Here is a 23,943-nt window from a genome sequence, read left to right as displayed (position 1 = left end):
AAACACTGCAACCAACACATCAGTTTCTTCAGTTGTTAAAGAAAAAAAAATCTATGGAAACATTTGAGCCGTCAAATAGGTATGGCAAACTTCAGCCTCTGCGTCTAGCAGAGGAGCTTCAACATCCACCTCCCCGGCCCCGCTGCAGGATTAATCGAGGCGCCAGGGACACTAGAGCCCCTTCTGCGGGGGCTTTACTGACTTTTACAGCCTCCTTTTATCTAGTGAATGGATCTCTGACCTAGATTAAGCCGGGGATGGTTTCCACTCCGTTATTAGGTAGCAAACGGGCTGATTTTAGGCCATCTCTCATCCCGATTTCCAAAATCAGTCCCACCCCTTTGGAGCTCAGCGCGGAGTTGGGTCCGCATGGAGCCAGGCGAGCCGTTCCAAATTGAATGTTCCGTGATTTGTTGTGGAAAAGGAATGCCACATTGTGGGCAGAGGAAATGTCTGTTATATTGTTGCATTGTACTCTCCCAGCTGCTTAGCACAGTGCTCCGCACACAGTGAGTGTTCAGTAAATACAACTGACTGACTGATAAACATTGACGCCGGGAACATTTCTTTTAGGTGCTACTCCAGCATTTGCAGAGGTGACAACCCAAGAACAAGTACCTACCCCTTCTGGAGCCGTTGAACAAACTTTTAGAATCGTTAAGGCAGCTCTGAGTGAAGAAGTTGTGAAGTCCACCCAGGCAATTTATCTGTTTGAACTATCTGGTAAGGAATAAGTCCCCCAATTATTCTATATTCTGTTACTCTGTAATGATTATCATAAACTATTCTTCAGTGTGATTCAAGTGGCCGTTACCTCTGAATTGGCTGATTATGTAGTAGACTCCCCAGAGAACTATGTAGAACGACAAGCCCCCTACTCGCAAGTTTAGTTGGAAGCTTATCCTAAAGAGTACGTGCCCAGCTATAAATAGCAAGTGGTCATTGGTCAGCACTCCCTGTGAGCCAGGGACCTTGATTGAATCCATGTCCTTGATTCTGTCCTCGGGCCTTTCCTCAGCGTTTACAGAGCGTTGTGTATGTTGGAAATGCTATTGACTGTTTTAGATTTCAAGAGCAAATCGGCACATGGATATGGCAATGACATAATGCAAAAATCCAGTAATTAATAGAAGCAGATTATTTAGGGCAGTTAATTGAGGAGGAAGTCAGTGGGCGAGTGGAAGAAGGAGCAGGGGAGATTTTATTCGTAGACATTGATCCAAAGGAGCTTAGCTGCCGATTTGAGAAATGTGATTGTTGTCTACCAAGAACACCCGTAGTGCAGTCTAGTTATGGTGAGTTGGTTAGCGAAGTAAACCAAATATTCTCCACCTCAGGATGACACACTCTGTAAAGGCTAGCACATGGCCTACCACCCAGAAGCATTCCTGCTTTATGAGAGGTCATTTTTCTGCATCTATTTTAAGTCTGCCCTGTCCTCGTCAAAAAGGTTGCTTTCCCCGTTTTCCACAAGTAGTGTGGTGTTACACTGGCTCACAGGTTGTCCAGAATCCAGCGTACTAATATCAGGTTGTAAAATTTACAGCAAGGCGTGCACTGCAATTTCACTTTGTCCTGGTTAGGACAACCCTCTGGAGATGGCAGAGGGACATCTGATTGTAAATAACTTTATGGACATGGGCGACTGCAGATGTACGGGTTTGAGAAATAACCTGACTTGGGGAGAGGCAGTAGAAACTGAGCTCAAAGCGACAGTCTTGTGACAACTTATTCTTCCGCTTAGGTGAGAGCGGTGGAACTTGGTACCTTGATCTGAAGAACAACAGTGGCAGTGCTGGCTATGGAACACCACCTGATAAGGTAGATGTGGTGATGAGCATGTCCACCAGCGACTTTGTGAAAATGTTTTCAGGTAAGCTTCCAAGGAATTAGCCGTGGATAAATGAATTGCTCTTGTTTTTTCAAAGAGCCCAATAGTCCTGTGATACGTTTTGCCCATGTCCAGGGCTCTTGCGTCTCTTTAGCCACGTGTCAACACCCTTCTCCTCAAATGGCAGACAACTCAATACTGATGACCCTGGTGGTGACTTTAGTGGTGTCTGGTTGTTTTTTTTTCCCCCTTTGGAATGGTATTTGTTAAGCACTACCTATGTGCCAGGCACCGAACAAAATGCTAGGCGCTGGGGTGGATGCAACGTAATCAGGTTGGACACAGTCCATATCCCACCTGGGACTCACAGTCTCAGTGTTTTACACTGAGGCCCAGAGAAGTTAAGTGAGTTGCCCAAGGTCACACAGGAGACATGTGACACTACCAGATTTCCACTAGACCCTGCTGCTTTCCAGCCGTCTGTCATAAGCACCAGCTAAGGCTTGCTCCAGTCACAAAGACATCCTGCAGAGGAATTGCTAATAGTGGTAGTGGTTTTGTGTAGTGTCACTGGCCAGCTATAATAATGATGGCATTTGTTAATCAATCAATCAATCGTATTTATTGAGCGCTTACTATGTGCAGAGCACTGTACTAAGCACTTGGGAAGTACAAATTGGCAACACATAGAGACAGTCCCTACCCAGCAGTGGGCTCACAGTCTAAAAGAGTGTTAAGCGCTTACTGTGTGCAAAGCACTGTTCTAAGTGAGTAAGTAGGTGAATTATATGAACAAAAGCTGTTTGTGGTCAAAGTGACCATAGGGTGGCAAGGTTCTTGTGGGCCGGGATTTTTTTTTAATGGTATTTAAGCGCTGTCAAAGAAAACCTCACGGACTCTGCATTGTATTCAAGCCAGTATGTCAGAGACAGGTTTACTTCTACTAGCGCTAGTAGGGAGCAGAGTTGACGGAGTTTCCCCTTTTAGGCAAGATTAACTCAGTTCCAGTGCAGCAGTGCTTGGCACATAATAAGCGCTTAACAAGTACCGTAATTATTATTATTATTATACTTTAAGACTGGCAGCAGTAAATTCCCACTGGGGCAATTTCCCGTCCCTGCGCTGTTCTCCAGGTGAGCAAATACCACTGATAAGCTAGAGGGTGTCCTGACCTTGCTGAGGAAGGAACTGCTCTTCATCCTCTTTAGTTGATACGCTAATCTCCCTGAGAAGACGGGGGTGGGATGGACGAAAGGAGAGAGGATATGTGATCTGCCGGCCTTGATTATCCTGCTTTGAGACAATCAAGCAGGCCTAGAGGCAAAACAGCTCAGAGAGGAAGAGAAAGGGACAAAGTCCCTGACCACTGTACTTCTTAAGTGCTTACTATATGCTAAGCATCGTGGCCTAGTGGAAAGAATACAGACTTGAGAGTCAGAAGGACCTGGGTTCTAATCCCAGCTCTGCCACTTGTCGGCTGTACGACCTTGGGCAAGTCACTTCATTCGTTCATTCACTCGTATTTATCGAGCGCTCACTGTGAGCAGAGCACTGTACTAAACGCTTGGAAAGTACAGTTCGGCAACAGAGACAGTCCCTACCCAACAGCGGGCTCACCGTCTTCTCTCTGTCACAGTTACCTCATCTGTAAAATGGGGATTAAGACTGTCCATTCCATTCCAAGCTTGGGCAGTGGCTAGTGAGTGGAAGGCAGTCTGCTACAAGTCAAAACTCACCTGTGCCAGGCAGGAGCTGCATGGGAGGGAGTTGAGGGGGGAAACTCAAATTTACCGCACAGAAGGAGGCAGTGGTAAACCGCTTATGGATTTTTCCCAAGAAAACTCTCTGGATCCACTACCAGAGCGATTGCTGATGGAGGCGGGATGTTCTGGGAGAGATGCGTCCATGGCGTCGCTACGTCTGCTGCGTGACTTGGGGCAAGTCACTTCTCTGTGCCTCAGTTACCTCATCTGTAAAATGGGGATTAAGACTGTGAGCCCCACGTGGGACAACCTAATCGCCTTGTATCCTCCCCAGAGCTTAAAACAGTGCTTCGCACATAGTAGGCACTGAACAAATGCCGCCGTTATTATTATTATTATTGGTCGGAGACAACTCGACGGCGGCAAAAAATGAGACAAGACTGGAGCTCACCACCCTTTCCTTAGCTGTCCATTTTATCCCTTTTGGGCTGTGGAACAAAATGTGGGGTGGTGAGGGGAGAGAGGAGATAAAAAGAGAAAAATCAAGAAGAGGTGCAGTGAAGATAGCTGTAATACAATTTAAATTCTTAAGGACAGTCAGTGTAGGCTTGTGCAAAGTCCATGTATTTATGGATTACACAGTTCACTTAAATGCAGCCCCCTGGAAAATCCCAATCCCTGCCTCCCATTTTAATATTCCACTAGTGTTTTGCAAGAAGGGTCAATCTCAAAGCTTTCGTCCTATTTTTGGGGGGATGATTTTTTAAATTCTAGAGTACGTTTGTAGCAGTGGGGCTGTTTCTGTTCATGGAATTCTTATAAATATATCAACAGCATAATAAATGGCAGTTCCACCCCGTAATATATTAACAGGCCCCTCAGACTTTGCACTAGTGTGAGTGACTTTGCCACGCGCTCTCCTCGGTATGACCGGGTCTGATCTGATCAGTGACATCTTCGAACATAAAAGGAAAAATAGACAAATAACCTATGGACATATATACACCCACAGGTTTATAGTACTAGCTTGTAACCAAAGCGGAGAACTAGGCAAGTAATCCAAATTCACATTTCTTCTTTTAGCCAGGAGAGGCCAGGAGAGCTCTTTCCCAAAACTTCTTAACCCGAAATAGGAACACTGTATGGATACAATTTTATTTCCCGCAGGGAACTGTGAACTCTCATGTTGCCTTCTTTAGTATATTCGAAACTTTATTGTCGAGGTTTCCGAAACATTTGTTTAGTACTGTAGAAGATGAAAGGTTTGACTCGAGGAAATACGTCCTCATTCACTTAGTGGCAAATTCTCGGGGCACAGATGTCTGTTTGTCTCTTTGCACCTGAAGATCATAAAGTCAGATCTTTATTGTAGTGTTTTACTGCTCTTATTGCAATACTCTTCTGGCAAAATGGAGAGAAAGGAGTTGGGGAAGCCATGAACTGAGAGCTCTGAAACCAGGGGAAGCCCTAGGGGACATACTTGCCCAAGTTGCTGTAAACCGTAACAGGTTCAGCTTGGGCCAGAGAATAGATTCATTCATTTTAATTGCTTTTATTGAGTGCTTACTGTGTGCAGAGCACTGTACTAAGCACTTGGGAGAGTACAATATACCAATCAACAGACACATTCCCTGCCCACAGTGAGTGTACAATCCAGAGGATAGAGGCAAAGATGGACAGTAATATAAATAATTAGCTCGTTTGTGGGGGGAGGGAATAATAATTCTCACTCCTGAGGAACTGCTTTCCTTGCTGCTGAAGGTGACTTTTATTTTCAACATTTATTGTGTGCAGGGATCCGTTCTCTGTATTCCCTGTAGGGAATTACAGAGGAAATAGGAAAGATGGCCATTGCCCTCGAGGAGCTTAGAGTCTACTGGGGGAAAACGTGACAAACACACATAGGCATTGGGCACATATAAAGAAGCCAGAAAGCCAGATATAATTCTGTAGCACAAGTGAGAGAAGATTGCACATAACTAATGTGTGTGTATATGTGTGTACACACAGACACATATTGTACTTTCCAAGTGCTTAGTACAGTGCTCTGCACACAGTAAGTGCTCAGTAAATACGATTGAATGAATATAACTGGATGTACATTGCTCCAGATTATCTTGTAGTGGGGTGGCATTCTTGCAGTCTCCCAAAAGACTTGAGAGTCCTGAAGGCAGGGAGAGCCATTGTTAAGCCAGAGGGGAGAGGGAAGGGCCATTTCAAAAGGAATTTTCTGCATCAAATGCACTTGGGTGTTTTAATCAGGTTTTGTGTATACAAATTCAATTACCAATCGTTGCACTTTACACACAAGTATGTAATAGTAAACATAACATGAACTCTAAAGGAAAGAAACTATCCATGCTCAGTCCTTAGAGGTGTCAACTTTCATATAAATACTGCATTTATTCACACTATGTTTTGAAACTTAAATCTTACAATGGAGTGTAAAATATTCAAAAGTGTTGAATGCTAGCATTGATAGGGAATACTTTTTCTCCATCAAACCACTTACTTTCGAGATGCTAATTTTCAGAGGTCATCGGTTCAAATCCCGGCTCCGCTGTCAGTTGTGTGACTTTGGGCAAGTTACTTAACTTCTCTGTGCCTCAGTTACCTCATCTGTAAAATGGGGGTTAAAACTGTGAGCCCCTCATGGGACAACCTGATCACCTGGTAACCTCCCCAGCGCTTAGAACAGTGCTTTGCACATAGTACGCGCTTAATAAATGCCATCATTATTATTATTATCCAGAAATATTAAGTTTGCACAGTACTGTGCTGACTTTATCAAATGTAGAAATGTAATAGTGTGTTTTTGAGTTTGTTACTGTTTTCCATTTCCATTCATCTCTTTTGGTGTGTGTGTGCGTATATATATATATATATATATATATATATATATATATATATATATATATATATATATATATATAAAATATATATTTGTGTGTGTGTGTATATATGTATATATGTGTGTGTGTATATATGTATATATATGCATATATATGTATATACATGCATGTATATACATATATATGCATATATGTGCATGTATATGTATGTATGCATATATATGCACATATATGTATATACATGCATGTATATACATATATATGCATATATGTGCATGTATATGTATATATGCATATATGTGCATATATATGTGTATATATGCCTATATATACATATATGTATACATATGTATATAAAATTGTTATACTTTGGATCTTTGTGATGGTGTAAAATATGTTAACGCTAATCAGTCAATCAATCGTATTTCGTATCGAATGATAGTCTTTCTGCACCTCCTCATGACAGAGAATATTGCAGAGCTGTAGTAGAGTTTTTCAAAATACTACTGTATTGAGTGCTCATTTCCAAGTGTATTATTGTTTACTTTTTTTCCCCTTTAGAGCTTCTGTTCTTTCTCGTTTTAGGAAAACTAAAGCCAACAATGGCATTCATGTCAGGAAAGCTGAAGATTAAAGGTAACATGTCTCTGGCCATCAAGTTGGAAAGATTAATGAATCAAGTAAACTCCAAACTGTAACAGGGCGTAATACCATGTAAGCCACCAGCCTTAAGTAAAAACCTCTTCGTTAAAAGCACTAATGTTTGATTTTTATTTTTCTGTTTCATTAAGTGATTCAAGTTTGCGCTAATAGAATCTGTATGTCAGCACAACTGGAAAGGGTAATTTAAACAGTAAGCTCATCTACTTCCACCCAGACTTGTAAAGCGTACCCATTCCCCAATGGGCTCTACTCTTATCACATATTATATTTTTTGTGAGGTGCTGGATTAAATCCACCTAGCAAGTCGAACTCGTTATCATTTGTCATTCATTGTTCAGTAGCCTAAAGGCATTTCCCTTTATTGTCAGAAGCTAAACTAGCTGCTCCTTATCCAAACATTAGTGACCTAAGAAGCAAAATCGAGTTCAAATCTGTTCTCTCTCAAAATATTTTTACCAGATGCTATAGTAAAGCGAGATAATTTTAAAATTAATTTGGGATTTTGAATGAATGAGAATCTTATTGTCAGGTTTATGTACTCTCTGTTTTCAAGAAATCTTTCAGTGATTCGTTTTGATAGGTGCGAGTATACTCTTAGTAAGGAGAGTTTGTAAGCCAACTACAGTGTTTGCAGCATACATTCTGTTTCCCCCAAAGTATGTGTAAATGCGCTGAAATAAAAATAAATGTTTTTCTCTTCCTAGTTTCTGTGTGATTAGACAACAAAATATTTGGGGGGAAAAAAACACAGGGAAACCACCACTAATTTAAGCTACTGTATTCATCTGCATAATTGTCCCGTGTTTTGCATAATATTGGCAAATCTTTAACAGGGAAGGGGCTATTGATGTGGGGAATTATGTCTAGCAATAAAGAGAGAAGGAAACAAAGGAGAAGAAAAGGGGAGGAAGGTAAGAGGAACACTCCGGACACTGTCTCTTCTAATGTACTTTTCCAGGTGCTGCATATACTAAGCACTCAGTGAATTTTGATAACCCGCATTCCCTGGCATTATTACTATTATGGCATTTATTGAGTACTTACTGTGTGACAAGCTTTGTTCTAAGCACACACAGAGAGGTCAGGTGATCCACCCTAGGTCACACAGCAGCCTTCTAGACTGTAAGCCCAGTGCGGGCAGGGATTGTCACGCTTAGGATAGTGCTCTGCACGCAGTAAGTGCTCAATAAATACGATTGAATGAGCGAATGACCATAATTCAGGGCCTTTGACTCCGAGGCCCATGCTCTTGACAGAATCATCATCATCATCATCATCAATCGTATTTATTGAGCGCTTACTGTGTGCAGAGCACTGTACTAAGCGCTTGGGAAGTACAAGTTGGCAACAGTGGGCTCACAGTCTAATCATTGCACGTGTGCCTCTGGCTGCCAGACTGACATCCTTTCCCTCGTCCATCCGACGTGCTGCACGGTTGCATTTCTCACCCATCGTCCCTGACACTGTTTTCATCCCCCCTGCTGCTACTCCTGCTACCACCCAAGCGCTTAGCACAGAGCTCTGCACACAGTAAGCGCTCAATAAATACTATTGAATGAATGGTCACCTTATTTCTGATCGGGGTATTCATTCAATCGTATTTATTGAGCGCTTACTGCGTGTGGAGCACTGTACTGTACACTTGGGAAAACGCAGTACAGCAATAAAGAGACAGTCCCTGCCCGCGGTGAGCTCACAGTTTAGAGGAGAAAAATATAAAATTTTCAGCAGAGGGTGCAGGGGCACCTGTTTTAACACCCAAAATGGTGTGGCATAGCGAAACAGAGGTTGAAGAATTCCAAGCCTAGGAGAAACCAGAAATCTGTTGAACACACGGAATGAAAAATACTCGTAAAAGAGAATCGTATTTTATCAGATCTCATTTGCCCACCAAAAAGCAAAGGACACGGGCCCCGCGGGCCTGTTAGAAACTCCCCTTCCCCACGTGAACCCATCTCTCGGTCGTTCTGACCGTTCCCGTCTTTTTTACTCGAGTGTGCACGCAGCGTGGAACGGGATAGAGTCACGGGCCCGGGAGTCAGAAGGACCTGGATGCTAATCCCGGCTCTGCCGCTTGTGTGCTGTGTGACCTTGGCCGAGTTACTTAACTTCTCGGTTCCCTCATCTGTAAAATGAGGATTAAGACTGTGAGCTCTGTGAAGGACGGGGACTGTATCCAACCCGACTACCTTGGATCTCCCCCAGCGCTTAGTACGATGCCTGGCGCATAGTAAGTGCTTAACAAATATCGCAATGTATTTGATTTTTATTTTATAACTGCTCCCAATTGTATGGGGAAGAAACGAATGTATATTTTATTTCCCAAAATTGGGAGTTGGGGTGGGGAATCTATGAGATGGAGGCAATTACGCCATAAAGTATGGCCATCCTGTTTCCTCCCTCTCCTTCAAGAACCACTGCTCTATTAAAAGTCTCTCTCCCTACTGGCAAATTATTTGATGGCTCAGGATAAAGAGGCCTTGTTTGGGATTATTTGATTTTTATTTTAGAACTGCTCCCAATTGTATGGGGAAGAAACGAATGTATATTTTATTTCCCAAAATTGGGAGTTGGGGTGGGGAATCTATGAGATGGAGGCAATTACGCCATAAAGTATGGCCATCCTGTTTCCTCCCTCTCCTTCAAGAACCACTGCTCTGTTAAAAGTCTTTCTCCCTACTGGCAAATTATTTGATGGCTCAGGATAAAGAGGCCTTGTTTGGGATTATTTGATTTTTATTTTAGAACTGCTCCCAATTATTTATATGGGGAAGAAACAAATGTATATTTTATTTCCCAAAATTGGGAGTTGGGGTGGGGAATCTATGAGATGGAGGCAATTACGCCATAAAGTATGGCCATCCTGTTTCCTCCCTTCCTCCAAGAACCACTGCTCTATTAAAAGTCTTTCTCCCTACTGGCAAATTGTTTGATGGCTCAGGATAAAGAGGCCTTGTTTGGGATTTGAAAAAAAAAGATTTATAAATGTATCAAAGCGGCAAGGTGAGAGTTTTTAAACTAGTGTTAGCTGGAAAAAAGTCTAGGCAGTCTTGTTTGGGCCAAGCATTCATTTGTGGTATAGGTGAAATTCAGTATATATTAGTGTTTTGTCATGCAGCTGAAAGCTTTACACTAAGTGTACGGTGTATATATATTTATAGTTGTCCTTTCTACTCCAACACCCCACCACTACTTGAAATTCACCCAACTGATGGAAATGGTTTCTGCTTTTCTTGTTTCCAAGAGGGAAAAGTGAGTGAAAGTCAGAAAATAATTAGCCTAAGCAAAGAATATTATAACTGAGAGACATAACTCTCTAGAAAATACTAATTCATTTCAACTCAGTGTTCAGAACAGAAGTGTACTAGGTATAAATAGTGCTTGAATTTCTATATTATTTTCAGGTTGACAGCTAAATGCAGGCTACCTAAAGTGATTAATAAACGTGTTGGCCCCATTGGTTTATGAAAGATGATCGTAATTTAGGAGGTAATGGGTAATGCCATCTTGTCAAATGATGTAGTCAAGCCTAAGAGTCTCATTCTCATTCCTAAGTAGAAGTGGATCCCTCTCCATCCCCCCCCATCTTACCTCCTTCCCTTCCCCACAGCACCTGTATATATGTATATATGTTTGTACATATTTATTACTCTATTTATTTATTTTGCTTGTACATATCTATTCTATTTATTTTAGTTTGTTAGTATGTTTGGTTTTGTTCTCTGTCTCCCCCCCTTTTAGACTGTGAGCCCACTGTTGGGTAGGGACTGTCTCTATATGTTGCCAATTTGTACTTCCCAAGCGCTTAGTACAGTGCTCTGCACATAGTAAGCGCTCAATAAATACGATTGATGATGATGAGGAGGAGCAGAGTGAATGTTCTGGCATCTTTCCCATTACCCTTGTTCCATTCTCCTGGCGTTGCTTTGGGTGGATGGAAGCAAATCAAATTGGACACGGTCCCTGCCCTGCATGGTGCTCACAGTCTCAATCCCCATTTGACAGATGAGGTAACTGAAGCCCAGAGAAGTGGAGTGACTTGCCCAAGGTCACAGAGCAGACAAGCGGTGGTGCTGGGATTAGAACCCACGACCTCCTGACTTCCGGGCGTGTGCTCTATGCACTACGCCAAGCTGCTTCTCAATGATGGTATTTGTTAAGTGCTTACTCTGTCACAGGCAATGTACTAAGCGCTGGGGTGGACACAGCCCCTTTCCCATGTGGGGCTCACAGTCTCCGTCCCCATTTTACAGGTGAGGTAACCGAGGCACAGAGAAGCGAAGTGACTTGCCCAAGGTCAATCAATCAATCAATCGTATTTATTGAGCGCTTACTGTGTGCAGAGCACTGTACTAAGCGCTTGGGAAGTACAAGCTGGCAACATATAGAGACGGTCCCTACCCAACAGCGGGCTAACGGTCTAGAAGGGGAAGACGGACGACAAAACAAAACATATTAACAAAATAAAATAGAATAAAGCCGCCATGCTGACCAGAAATGAGAGACCAACCCTCTCCCCGCTTAAATCCACAAGCAAAAGATAACCACTCTCCTTGAGAAGCAGCGCGGCTCAATGGAAAGAGCACAGGCTTTGGAGTCAGGGGTTGTGGGTTCGAATCCTGGCTCCACTACATAATAATAGTAATAATGGCATTTATTAAGCGCTCACTATGTGCAAAGCACTGTTCCAAGCGCTGGGGAGGTCGCAAAGCGATCAGGCTGACACCACATGTGGCTCAGTCTTAATCCCCATTTTACAGATGAGGTCACCGAGGCCCAGAGAAGCCAAGTGGCTTGCCCAGAGTCACACAGCTGACAATTGGTGGAGCTGGGATTTGAACCCATGACCTCTTGACTCCAAAGCCCGTGCTCTTTCCGCTGAGCCACGCTGCTTCTCTACATGTCTGCTGTGTGACCTTAGGCAAGTCACCCGACTTCTCAGAGCCTCGGTGGCCTCATCTGCAAAATGGGGACAAGCAGACAAGTGGCAGAGCGGGGATTAGAACCCATGGCCTTCTGACTCCCATACCTGTGCTCTGCCCACTATGCCGTGCTGCTTCCTTTTGCCCCTTCATCCCCCGGCTTTGAGAAGAAGAAGCGGCGTGGCTCAGTGGAAAGAGCACGGGCTTTGGAGTCAGAGGTCATGGGTTCAAATCCCCGCTCCACCAATTGTCAGCTGTGTGACTTTGGACAAGTCACTTCACCTCTCTGTGCCTAAAATGGGGATTAAGACTGTGAGCCCCCTGTGGGACAACCTGATCCCCTTGTAACCTCCCCAGCGCTTACAACAGTGCTTTGCACATAGTAAGCGCTTAATAAATGCCATCATTATTATTAGTTTTATTTGAGGCCAGACTAAATGGAATATCCACGTTTGCATCATTCCTTGGAACAGTTCCTCTATGGCCCAAGAAGGCATCTTATACAACATTTACCTTCTGAAACGCCGACTTTAAATACAAGAGTTTGCTGTTATATTTCTAACTTTTTACTTAAGCATTCACTAATCTTACCTAAACACTTTTCCTTCTTTCTCCTATCTCTAAATTATTTTTTTTTTTACTATCTCTCCAACTAGATTGTAACCTCCTTGAGGGCACTTATTGAACTAGTCCAAGAATTTCGCCTAGTACCTTGAGCACAACAGTTCTTAGTAAATACTACTACTACTACTACTACTAATGATGGTATTTGTGAAGCATTTACTGTGTGCCAGGCACTGTTCTAAGCCCTGGGGTAGATCCAAGCTAATAGAGTTGGATACAGTTACGGTCCTACATAGGGCTCACATTCTTAATCCCCATTTTACAGATGAGGCAGCTGAGGCCCAGAGAAGTTAAGTAACTTGCCCAACTTCCCTCAGCAGACAAGTGGCAGTAGAATCCTTGACCTTCTGAGCCCCGGGCCCATGCTCTACCCACTACACCAAGATGCCACATTTAGGTACAGATCGATTGGCTTTATCACTCCGAGCTGAAATTCTATAAATATTTGCTCTCACTCGTTCAACCCGATTTGGACACCTGTCCACATGTTTTGTTGTCTGTCTCCCCCTTCTAGACTGTGAGCCTGTTGTTGGGTAGGGACCGTCTCTATATGCTGCCGACTTGTACTTCCCAAGCGTTTAGTACAGTGCTCTGCACACAGTAAGCGCTCAATAAATGATTGAATGACCCCACATAGTCCATCTGTCACCAAATCCTGTCTGTTCAACCTTCGCAACACTGCTAAAATCCTCCCTTTCCTCTCCGTCCAAACTGCTACCGCATTAATCCAAGCGTTTATTCCAACCTGCCCTGATTACTGCATCAGTCTCCTTGCTAACCTCCCTGCCTCCAGCCTCTCCCGACTCCAGTCCATAATTCACTCTGCCACCTGGTTCATTTTTCTACGAAAACGCTCAGTCCATGTTTCCCCACTCCTCAAGAACCTCCAGTGGTTGCCCATCCACCTCTGCATCAAACAGAAACTCCTTACTGTCGGCTTTAAAGCACTCAATCACCTTGCCCCCCCATCCTACCCCACCTCGCTACTCTCCAGTTTCATTCATTCATTGTCGTATTTATTGAGCGCTTACCAGCAGCCCATGGCTCCTCTAATGCCAACCCTCTCACTGTACCTCGATCTCCTCTGCCTCTGGCCTGGGTCGCCCTCCCTCTTCGTATGTGGCAGATATTCACTCTCCCCACCTTCAAAGCCTTATTGAAGGCACATCTCCTCCAAGAGGCCTTCCCTGATTAATCTCTTATTTATTTTTTCCCCCACTCACTTCTTGAACTAGGATTTGCACCTTCCCTCAGCCCTATAGCACTTAGGTAAATATTCGTAATTAAATGTATCTATATTAATATCCATCTCCCCTTCTTGACTGTGAGCTCATTGTGGATAGGGAACATATCTACCAACTGTTACATGGTACTCTTTCAAGCACTTAGCACAGTGTTCTGCACACAGTAAGCACTCAGTAAATCCGATTGAATGATTGATTGCTAAGCAGTTACGTACTCTCTCTCACCCCCTCAGCCTTGCAGCATTTATGTACTTATCTTTAAACTTTTGCATCTCCTTACTTGGAAGGCCAGCATAAGACAAGTCAAAATTTGTAAACTCCTGGAAGGCAGGGATTGGGTTTACTAACTCTGTTGTACTCTCCCAAGCACTTAGCACGGAATAAGTGCTCAGTAATTACAATTGATTGATTGATTGACTTTATCATCTGGAGCTAAGACTCTACAAATAATAGAGAATTTGGTCTTTGCAATCACCTGGAATCTGAATTGTTGTTTTAGTGAAAAGTGATTCCTTTGTTATTGAAATAAAATCTCAATCTGCTACGCACCTAACAAGATCTTTTTTCTTCTTCATTAAGAAATCCCAGATGTCTTTATTATGAACACAAAACGGCTTTTCTAGCTTCCCTGCCTTCATTTTACTTGACTCATGTATATGGAAAACATGTCCTACCCTAGTTCTTTTTTATGTAGCCCAGGCATATGCATGAGGAAATACGTTGGAAAGACTCTGTATTCATGAAAGTTTATTAAAGAATGATACACTATAGTGTTTCCTGCAGAAGTAGAATACTTGAGGGTTGATTACTAAATATGTCTTGTTTAATTTAATCCATTACATACTGTGACTCCAGTGAGGGCACAAACATTCTAATTTCCTTTGCAATAATGGTGGTACAAAAAGGAATATTTTATTCCTGCTTTGCATTTGATGTCCTAGCTCCTTAACCGAGATTTTTTTAAAGCGACTTGTTCCAATTTCCAGGGTTGGGATTCAGTGCCTAGAAAGGAACTTGTTTTCTGGGTTGCTCCAGGTTTTTCCCACGTCACTTCTAGGAGTAATAGTATTTGTTCGACCCCCGGCCCACGTCATCCCCCGGGCCTGGAATGCCCCCAATCCCTCTGCCCCTCCGCCAAGCTCGCTCTCTTCCTCCCTTCAAGGCCCTGCTGAGAGCTCACCTCCTCCAAGAGGCCTTCCCAGACTGAGCCCCTTCCTTCCTCTCCCCCTCGTCCCCCTCTCCATCCCCCCATCTTACCTCCTTCCCTTCCCCACAGCACCTGTATATATGTATATATGGTTGTACATATTTATTACTCTATTTATTCATTTATTTATTTTACTTGTACATTTCTATCCTATTTATTTTATTTTGTTGGTATGTTTGGTTCTGCTCTCTGTCTCCCCCTTTTAGACTGGGAGCCCACTGTTGGGTAGGGACTGTCTCTATGTGTTGCCAATTTGTACTTCCCAAGCGCTTAGTACAGTGCTCTGCACATAGTAAGCGCTCAATAAATACGATTGATTGATTGATTGATTGATTGTTAAGTGCTTACCCTGTGCGGAGCACTGTACTAAGCGCTGGGAAAGAATACACAGGCCAGAATTCCTCAAGGTCTCTATTCCTCAGGAGGCTCACAATCGAAAAATCACCGAGTCCTCCAAACCCTTTTAAAACTGGGAATTGCAGCTAGAAGTAGTAGTAGTAACCGTATTTAGTAAGCGCTTACTATGTGCAAGCACCCTACTAAACCCTGGGGTAATGCCTTCCCAGACTGAGCCCCCTTTTTCCTCTCCTCCTCCCCACCCCCCCCGCCCTCCTTCCTTCCCCTCCCCAGAGCATCTGTATATACGTTTGTACAGATTATTTTATTTGTACATATTTCCTATTCTATTTCCTTTCTTAACGATGTGCATCTAGCTTTAATTCTATTTGTTCTGATGACTCCTGTCCACACGTTTTGTTGTCTGTTTCCCCCTTCTGGACCGTGAGCCCGCTGTTGGGTGGGGACCGTCTCGATGTGTTGCCAACTTGTACTTCCCAAGCGCTTAGTACAGTGCTCTGCACACAGTAAGTACGATTGGATGAACGAATGGTCCCCTTCCCGGAGGAAAACAGGCACATAGAACAATAACAAAATAACAATCAACAATCCAAGATCTTGTCTTTCGCTGTCGAGTCGTCTCCGACCCATAGCGACGCCACAGACGCATCTCTCCCGGAACGCGCCGCCTCCATCTGCAATCAGTCTGTGGAGTTTTCCTGGTAAAAATACGGGAGTGGTTTACCATTGCCTCCTTCTGAGCGGCAAATTTGAGTCCCCGCCCTCGACTCTCTCCCGTGCCTCAGTTTCCCAGCAAAGGGGAGTTTTCATCATCATCATCATCATCAATCGTATTTATTGAGCGCTTACTATGTGCAGAGCACTGTACTAAGCGCTTGGGAAGTACAAATTGGCAACCTATAGAGACACTCCCTACCCAACAGTGGGCTCACACTCTAAAAGGGGGAGACAGAGAACAAAACCAAACATACCAACGACATAAAATAAATAGAATGGGGGTCAGGCCTGGGCCTCGCCCAACCAGGGCCTCCTTCATTCATATTTACTGAGCGCTTACTTTGTGCAGGGCACTGTACTGAGCGCTCGGGAAGTCCAAGTTGGCACCATCTGGGGACGGCCCCTACCCAACAACGGGCTCCCAGTCGAGAAGGGGGAGACGGACGACGAAAAAGAACATGGGGACGGGTGTCGGAATAAACAGAAAGCTAGATTCATTCCTTCGTATTTACTGAGCGCTCACTGCGTGCAGGGCATTGTACTGAGCGCTTGGGAAGGACGGGCTGGCGACACAGAGAGATGGTCTCACAGTTCCTATAAAAGTGGGTCACAGCACGTCATTAACAAAATAACAAAATAATAAAATAATAAAATAAATAGAATATCTCCCTCCCCACCTTCCCTGAGAAAGTTTCGGTCTTCCAAGTTTTGACTTGTAAGATGGCCTTCCGCTCGTTAGCCACTGTCCAAGCTAGGAATGGAACGGGTAGGCCTCTGCTTGACTCTCCCTCCTGTAGTTGAGACGGTAGAGGACTGGAAAATCTCCCGGTGCGACCCTGAGAGGAGAATCCACGATCACGATGGACGAAAAGCGAGTCGAACGCGGTCCTTGGAGGGAGGAGTTCTCATACTCCCCTCAACTCCGAGCGTAACCTTGGATTACCATCATCATCAGTCGTCTTTATTGAGCGCTTACTGTGTGCAGAGCACTGGACTAAACGCTTGGGAAGTACAAATGACAATCCCTTAGCTCCAACCGTAACCTTGGGAAGCAGCACGGCCCAGTGGCAAGAGCACGGGCTTGGGAGTCAGAGGATGTGGGTTCTAATAATAATAATAATAATAATAATAATAATAATAATAATGTTGGTATTTGTTAAGCGCTTACTATGTGCAAAGCACTGTTCTGTATATATATATACAGAATGTATATATCTGTATGTATATATGTATATATGGTTGTACATATTTACTACTCTATTCATTTATTTATTTATTTATTTTGCTTGTCCATTTCTATCCTACTTATTTTATTTTGTTGGTATGTTTGGTTCTGTTCTCTGTCTCCCCCTTTTAGACTGTGAGCCCACTGTTGGGTAGGGACTGTCTCTATGTGATGCCAATTTGTACTTCCCAAGCGCTTAGTACAGTGCTCTGCACATAGTAAGCGCTCAATAAATACGATTGATTGATTGTTCTAAGCGCTGGGGTAGGTACAAGGTGATCCCGGCGCCGCCACTTGTCTGCTGGGTGGCCTTGGGCAAGTCACTTCTCTGTGCCTCAGTTACCTCATCTGTAAAATGGGGATTAAGACTGTGCGCCCCACGTGGGACAACCGGATTACCTTGTATCTACTAGTGCTTAGAACAGTGCTTGGCACATAGTAAGTGCTTAACAAATACCATTATTATTATTATATTTTTATAAGTACAAGTACCATGTTTCGTTTTGTTGTCCGTCTCCCCCCCCGTGAGCCCGTTGTTGGGTAGGGACCGTCTCTATATGTTGCCGACTTGTACTTCCCAAGCTCTTAGTAGAGTGCTCTGCACACAGTAAGCGCTCAATAAATACAATTGAATGAATGAATGAATACCATAATAATAATGGAACTTGTTAAGCACTTACTTCGTGCCAGGCACTGTACTAAGCACTTTTAGACTGTGAGCCCACTGTTGGGTAGGGACTGTCTCTACATGTTGCCAATTTGTACTTCCCAAGCGCTTAGTACAGTGCTCTGCACATAGTAAGCGCTCAATAAATACGATTGATGATGATGATGGCGTGGATACAAGCAAATCGGGTTGGACACAGTCCCAGGTGGGGCTTCCAACTGTGAGCTCGTTGTGGGCAGGGATTGTCACTGTTTATTGTTATACTGTACTTTTTCAAGCGCTTAATATAGCTCTCCACCCAGTAAGTGCTGTATAACTAATAATAATAATGATAATGATGGTATCTGTTAAGCGCTTACTATGTGTAAAGCACTGTTCTAAGTGCTGGGGATATTTGTTACTGTATTTATTTATTTATTTTACTTGTACATATCTATTCTATTTATTTGATTTTGTTAGCATGTTTGGTTTCGTTCTCTGTCTCCCCCTTTTAGACTGTGAGCCCACTGTTGGGTAGGGACCGTCTCTATATGTTGCCAACTTTTACTTCCCAAGCGCTTGGTACAGTGCTCTGCACACAGTAAGCGCTCAATAAATACGATTGATGATGATGATGATGATAATGATGGTATTTGTTAAGTGCTTACTATGTGTAAAGCACTGTTCTAAGTGCTGGGGATATTTGTTACTGTATTTATTTATTTATTTTACTTGTACATATCTATTCTATTTATTTGATTTTGTTAGCATGTTTGGTTTTGTTCTCTGTCTCCCCCTTTTAGACTGTGAGCCCACTGTTGGGTAGGGACCGTCTCTGTATGTTGCCAACTTTTACTTCCCAAGCGCTTGGTACAGTGCTCTGCACACAGTAAGCGCTCAATAAATACGATTGATGATGATGATGATGATAATGATGGTATTTGTTAAGTGCTTACTATGTGTAAAGCACTGTTCTAAGTGCTGGGGATATTTGTTGCTGTATTTATTTATTTTACTTGTACATATCTATTCTATTTATTTTATTTTGTTAGCATGTTTGGTTTCGTTCTCTGTCTCCCCCTTTTAGACTGTGAGCCCACTGTTGGGTAGGGACTGTCTCTGTATGTTGCCAACTTTTACTTCCCAAGCGCTTGGTACAGTGCTCTGCACACAGTAAGCGCTCAATAAATACGATTGATGATGATGATGATGATGATAATGCTGGTATTTGTTAAGCGCTTACTATGTGTAAAGCACTGTTCTAAGTGCTGGGGATATTTGTTACTGTATTTATTTATTTTACTTGTACATATCTATTCTATTTATTTGATTTTGTTAGCATGTTTGGTTTTGTTCTCTGTCTCCCCCTTTTAGACTGTGAGCCCACTGTTGGGTAGGGACCGTCTCTGTATGTTGCCAACTTTTACTTCCCAAGCGCTTAGTACAGTGCTCTGCACACAGTAAGCGCTCAATAAATACGATTGATGATGATGATGATGCCCACTGTTGGGTAGGGACTGTCTCTATATGTTGCCAATTTGTACTTCCCAAGCGCTTAGTACAGTGCTCTGCACACAGTAAGCGCTCAATCAATACGATTGATGATGATGATGGGGAGGTTACAAGGTGATCAGGTTGTCCCACAGAGGGCTCACGGTTTTAATCCCCATTTTACAGGTGAGGTAAATGAGGCACAGAGAAGCGAAGTGACTTGCCCAAGGTCACACAGCAGACAAGTGGTGGAGCCAGGAGTAGACCCCACGACTTTCTGACTCCCAGCCCTGTGCTCTGTGCTGCTTCTCCTACTTCTCCTCCTGTTTCAATCTGTCCACTAAACCATGGTGCTTCACTGATGGTAAACTAGCTTCTGCCCACCCAACTCCAGCCATGACACACATACAGCCATATATACCTGTATATATGTATATATGGTTGTACATATTTATTACTCTATTTATTTATTTATTTATTTATTTTACTTGTACATTTCCATCCTATTTATTTTATTTTGTTGGTATGTTTGGTTCTGTTCTCTGTCTCCCCCTTTTAGACTGTGAGCCCTGTATATATGGTTGTACATATTTATTACTCTATTTATTTATTTATTTATTTATTTATTTATTTATTTTACTTGTACATTTCCATCCTATTTATTTTATTTTGTTGGTATGTTTGGTTCTGTTCTCTGTCTCCCCCTTTTAGACTGTGAGCCCACTGTTGGGTAGGGACTGTCTCTGTGTGTTGCCAATTTGTACTTCCCAAGCGCTTAGTACGGTGCTCTGCACATAGTAAGGGCTCAATAAGTACAATTGATTGATTGATTGATTGATTGATGACACATCTACCCGCTAGAGATGGCACGTGGAGGGGGGTGAGGGTGGCATGGGAAGACACCGCAGTCTAAGCCAGCCGTCCCCCAGATCCCTAAATCCCCAGTAGTGGTGGTGGTGGTCCCTAAATCCCCAGTGGCTGCCACCCCTGTAGTCTTTTCCTCTGTCTCCAAGCTGGTCACTAGACTGCAAGCTCCTTGTGAGCAGGGACTGTGCCTCTCAACTCTGTTGCATTTTACTTAAGCTCTTCGCTTAGTGCTCTGCTCGCAGCAAGTGCTCAACAAAGCAGCGTGGCATCGGGGAAAGAGCCTAGGCTTGGGAGTTAGAGGTTCTAATCCTGCTCTGCCGCTGGTCATCATCATCATCAATTGTATTTATTGAGCGCTTACTGTGTGCAGAGCGCTGTACTAAGCGCTTGGGAAGTACAAGTTGGCAACATATAGAGACAGTCCCTACCCACAGTCTGAAAGGGGGAGACAGAGAACAAAACCAAACATACTAACAAAATAAAATAAATAGAATAGATATGTACAAATAAAATAGAGTAAAAAAAAATATGTACAAACATATATACATATATACAGGCGGTGTGGGGAAGGGAAGGAGGTAAGATGGGGGGGATGGAGAGGGGGACGAGGGGGAGAGGAAGGAAGGGGCTCAGTCTGGGAAGGCCTCCTGGAGGAGGTGAGCTCTCAGCAGGGCCTTGAAGGGAGGAAGAGAGCTAGCTTGGCGGATGGGCAGAGGGAGGGCATTCCAGGCCCGGGGGATGACGATCAGCTCTGTGACTTTGGGCAAGTCCCTTAACTTCTCTGGGCCTCAGTGACCTCATCTGTAAAATGGGGATTAAGACTGTGAGCCCCACGTGGGACGACCTGATTACCTTGTATCTACCCCAGTGCTTAGAAAAGTGCCTGGCACGTAATAAGCGCTTAACAAATGCCATTATTATTATTATTATTATAAATACCATTGATGGTGATTCTTAGCATCAATGTGGCATACTGGATAGAACATGGGCTTGGGAGTCCAAAGGACCTGGGTTCTAATCCCAGCTCTGCCGTATGTCTGCTGTGTGACCTTGGGCAAGTCACTTAACTTCTCTGGGACTCAGTTACCGTATTTGTAAAATGGGGAGTAAGAGTGTGAGTCCCACGTGGGACGGGTTGTGTCCAGCCTGATTAACTTCATCATCATCATCAATCGTATTTATTGAGCGCTTACTGTGTGCAGAGCACTGTACTGAGCGCTTGGGAAGTACAAGTTGGCAACATATACAGACAGTCCCTACCCAACAGTGGGCTCACAGTCTAAAAAGGGGAGACAGAGAACAAAACCAAACATACTAACAAAATAAAATAAATAGAATAGATATGTACACGTAAAATAAATAGAGTAACAAATACGTACAAACATATATACATATATACAGGTGCTGTGGGGAAGGGAAGGAGGTAAGATGGGGGGGTGGAGAGGGGGACGAGGGTAGGCATTAAGCACAAGCATTAACTTGTGCTTAAAACAGTGCTTGGCACTCAGTAAGCGCTTAAGTACCACAATTATTATTATTTTTATTATTACTTTGTCCATTGCAGGACCTTTCTCTGTGTAGCTGCTGTCGCCTTTCAAGGTGAAACCCAACCTTGCCCTTTGGGTTTTTATTTGGAAGATCACAGGATATTTGTAAAGGACCAAGATCTTTGGAAAATGCTCCTTGGGAAACAATGGACTCCATACGTATATAAAATCCGGGAGGTTAGCTCCATTGATTTCTTGATAACTGCTTTGGTTGATGATGTTTTATCGCCTTTGGAGTTTAGCTTCGCTGAAGTCAATGAAGCATTTCTGCAAATCCATGTGTCAGCTTCATTGATTGCAATGGACTGAAACAGCGTGGTTACTTATTGCCCCCATTTATAAAATAGCAAAAGGCACAAGTCCTGATTAAAAAGTGATTATGAGCTGAAAAGCAATTCTTTGCCTCACAGTCTTTTGATTACCTCTCAAACATGAAAACACATATCTCTCAGAGCAATTTAGTGTGAATTCCCCATAATCTGCTCACATAGGACAGAAATGTAACGATCTCATAATTCTGATGTTTAGCTGCAAAAGCATACCCAAAACGTTGATGCAAAAATGACTTTTAAGTGACTTCAGATAATAACTTGCACCTACATTATAGTTCAGAGATGTTTTCATCCTTTGGTTTAATTCTCTTCTCAGCCCTTCTCTTGCTAGGACTAATACTTTTAGTTCTGCCTGAAATTCCCACCCTGCATCCACACTTAGTTTGCAGTCCGTAATGAAGTAATTTCAGGAGATTCTTAACAGGAGAGACTAGGGTATGGCTATCTCACACATTAGCCAGCCAGCATTAGGCGGTGTCAACCCTTTTTGTCACAATTTTATCAAGTCACTTCACTTTTCTGTGCCTCAGTTACCTCATCTGGAAAACGGGGATTGAGACCGTGAGCCCCATGTGAGACGGGGACTGTATCCAACCCAATTTGCTTCTACCCCCCCACCTTGGGAGAGTAAAAACAATAGAGTTGTCAGACACGTTCCCTGCCCACAGTGAGCTTTCGGTCTAGAGATTCCAGGCTAATGTATGGTGACCATTTATTTGTACCTTATTAAATCCCCTCAAACCAAAAGAATGATCACAAACTTGAGGATGAAAATGATTTTCTTTCTATTGGAAATAGAAAGAATAGGTCAGTTTCAGATTGATAAGGTCTATGACAGCATGGATAGCTATTTCCATGGAGGGGGAGTGGTTCAGAGTACTCAATTCTCTGCTTCCCTGCTCTTTTTCTGTCTCCTTTTGCCAGCACAAGGATTCAAAAGGCTGAAACTATTATATTCCTTCCAAAGAAGTAACCACTCAGGGAAGCAGTGTGGCCTAGAGGATAGAGCACGGCCTGGGAGTCAGAGGATCTGGGTTCTAATCCCTGTTCTTCCATTTACCTGCTGTGTGACCTTGGGTGAATCACTTAACTTCTCTGGGCCTGAATTTCCTCATCTGTAAAATAGGGATTCAGTACCTGTTCTCCCTCTCACTTAGACTGTGATTGTGTCTGCCTGCTTATCTTGTACCAACCCCAATTTAACATAGTTCTTAGTGCATAGTAAGCGCTTAACAAATACCACTATTATAAGGTCTTATCAATCAATCAATCAATCAATCAATCGTATTTATTGAGCGCTTACTATGTGCAGAGCACTGTACTAAGCGCTTGGGAAGTACAAATTGGCAACACATAGAGACAGTCCCTACCCAACAGTGGGCTCACAGTCTAAAAGGGGGAGACAGAGAACAGAACCAAACATACCAACAAAATAAAATAAATAGGATAGAAAAGTACAAGTAAAATAAATAAATAAATAAATAAATAAACAGAGTAATAAATATGTACAACCATATGCGTATAGAAGTTGAGAGAAGCTGGTTGTGGATCTGGGAAAACAGCTGCTAGCACTCCTGAATCACAGCCGTCAATTGTGGGGTGGATGTGTGCTGTGGTTGTGGGATGTATGCATGATTGGCATACTTGTGTATTTGCATGTGAAATTAATGCAGCGTGTTCAATCGTATTTATTGAAAGTTTAGTAGCAGTCTCAG

The 23,943-nt window shown here is 43.2% G+C and overlaps 1 protein-coding gene across 1 annotated transcript in view; it reads left to right on the top strand.

Annotated features, from left to right (window-relative positions):
• HSDL2 (hydroxysteroid dehydrogenase like 2) overlaps nucleotides 1–7,749 on the top strand; it is a 39,513-nt gene extending 31,764 nt beyond the window's left edge. The window contains exons 10-12 of the mRNA XM_038770214.1: nucleotides 574–723; nucleotides 1,745–1,873; nucleotides 6,972–7,749. Of these exons, the coding sequence (XP_038626142.1) occupies nucleotides 574–723; nucleotides 1,745–1,873; nucleotides 6,972–7,084 (392 nt within the window). The 3' untranslated portion in view covers nucleotides 7,085–7,749. The remainder of the gene's footprint in view (nucleotides 1–573; nucleotides 724–1,744; nucleotides 1,874–6,971) is intronic.
• The last annotated feature ends 16,194 nt before the right edge of the window (nucleotides 7,750–23,943 follow it).

Source organism: Tachyglossus aculeatus, chromosome X3 (assembly GCF_015852505.1).
Source record: "Tachyglossus aculeatus isolate mTacAcu1 chromosome X3, mTacAcu1.pri, whole genome shotgun sequence".
Classification (NCBI taxonomy): domain Eukaryota; kingdom Metazoa; phylum Chordata; class Mammalia; order Monotremata; family Tachyglossidae; genus Tachyglossus; species Tachyglossus aculeatus.
Note: the sequence above shows the minus strand (reverse complement) of the source record. Positions and strands in the feature narration are given on the sequence as shown.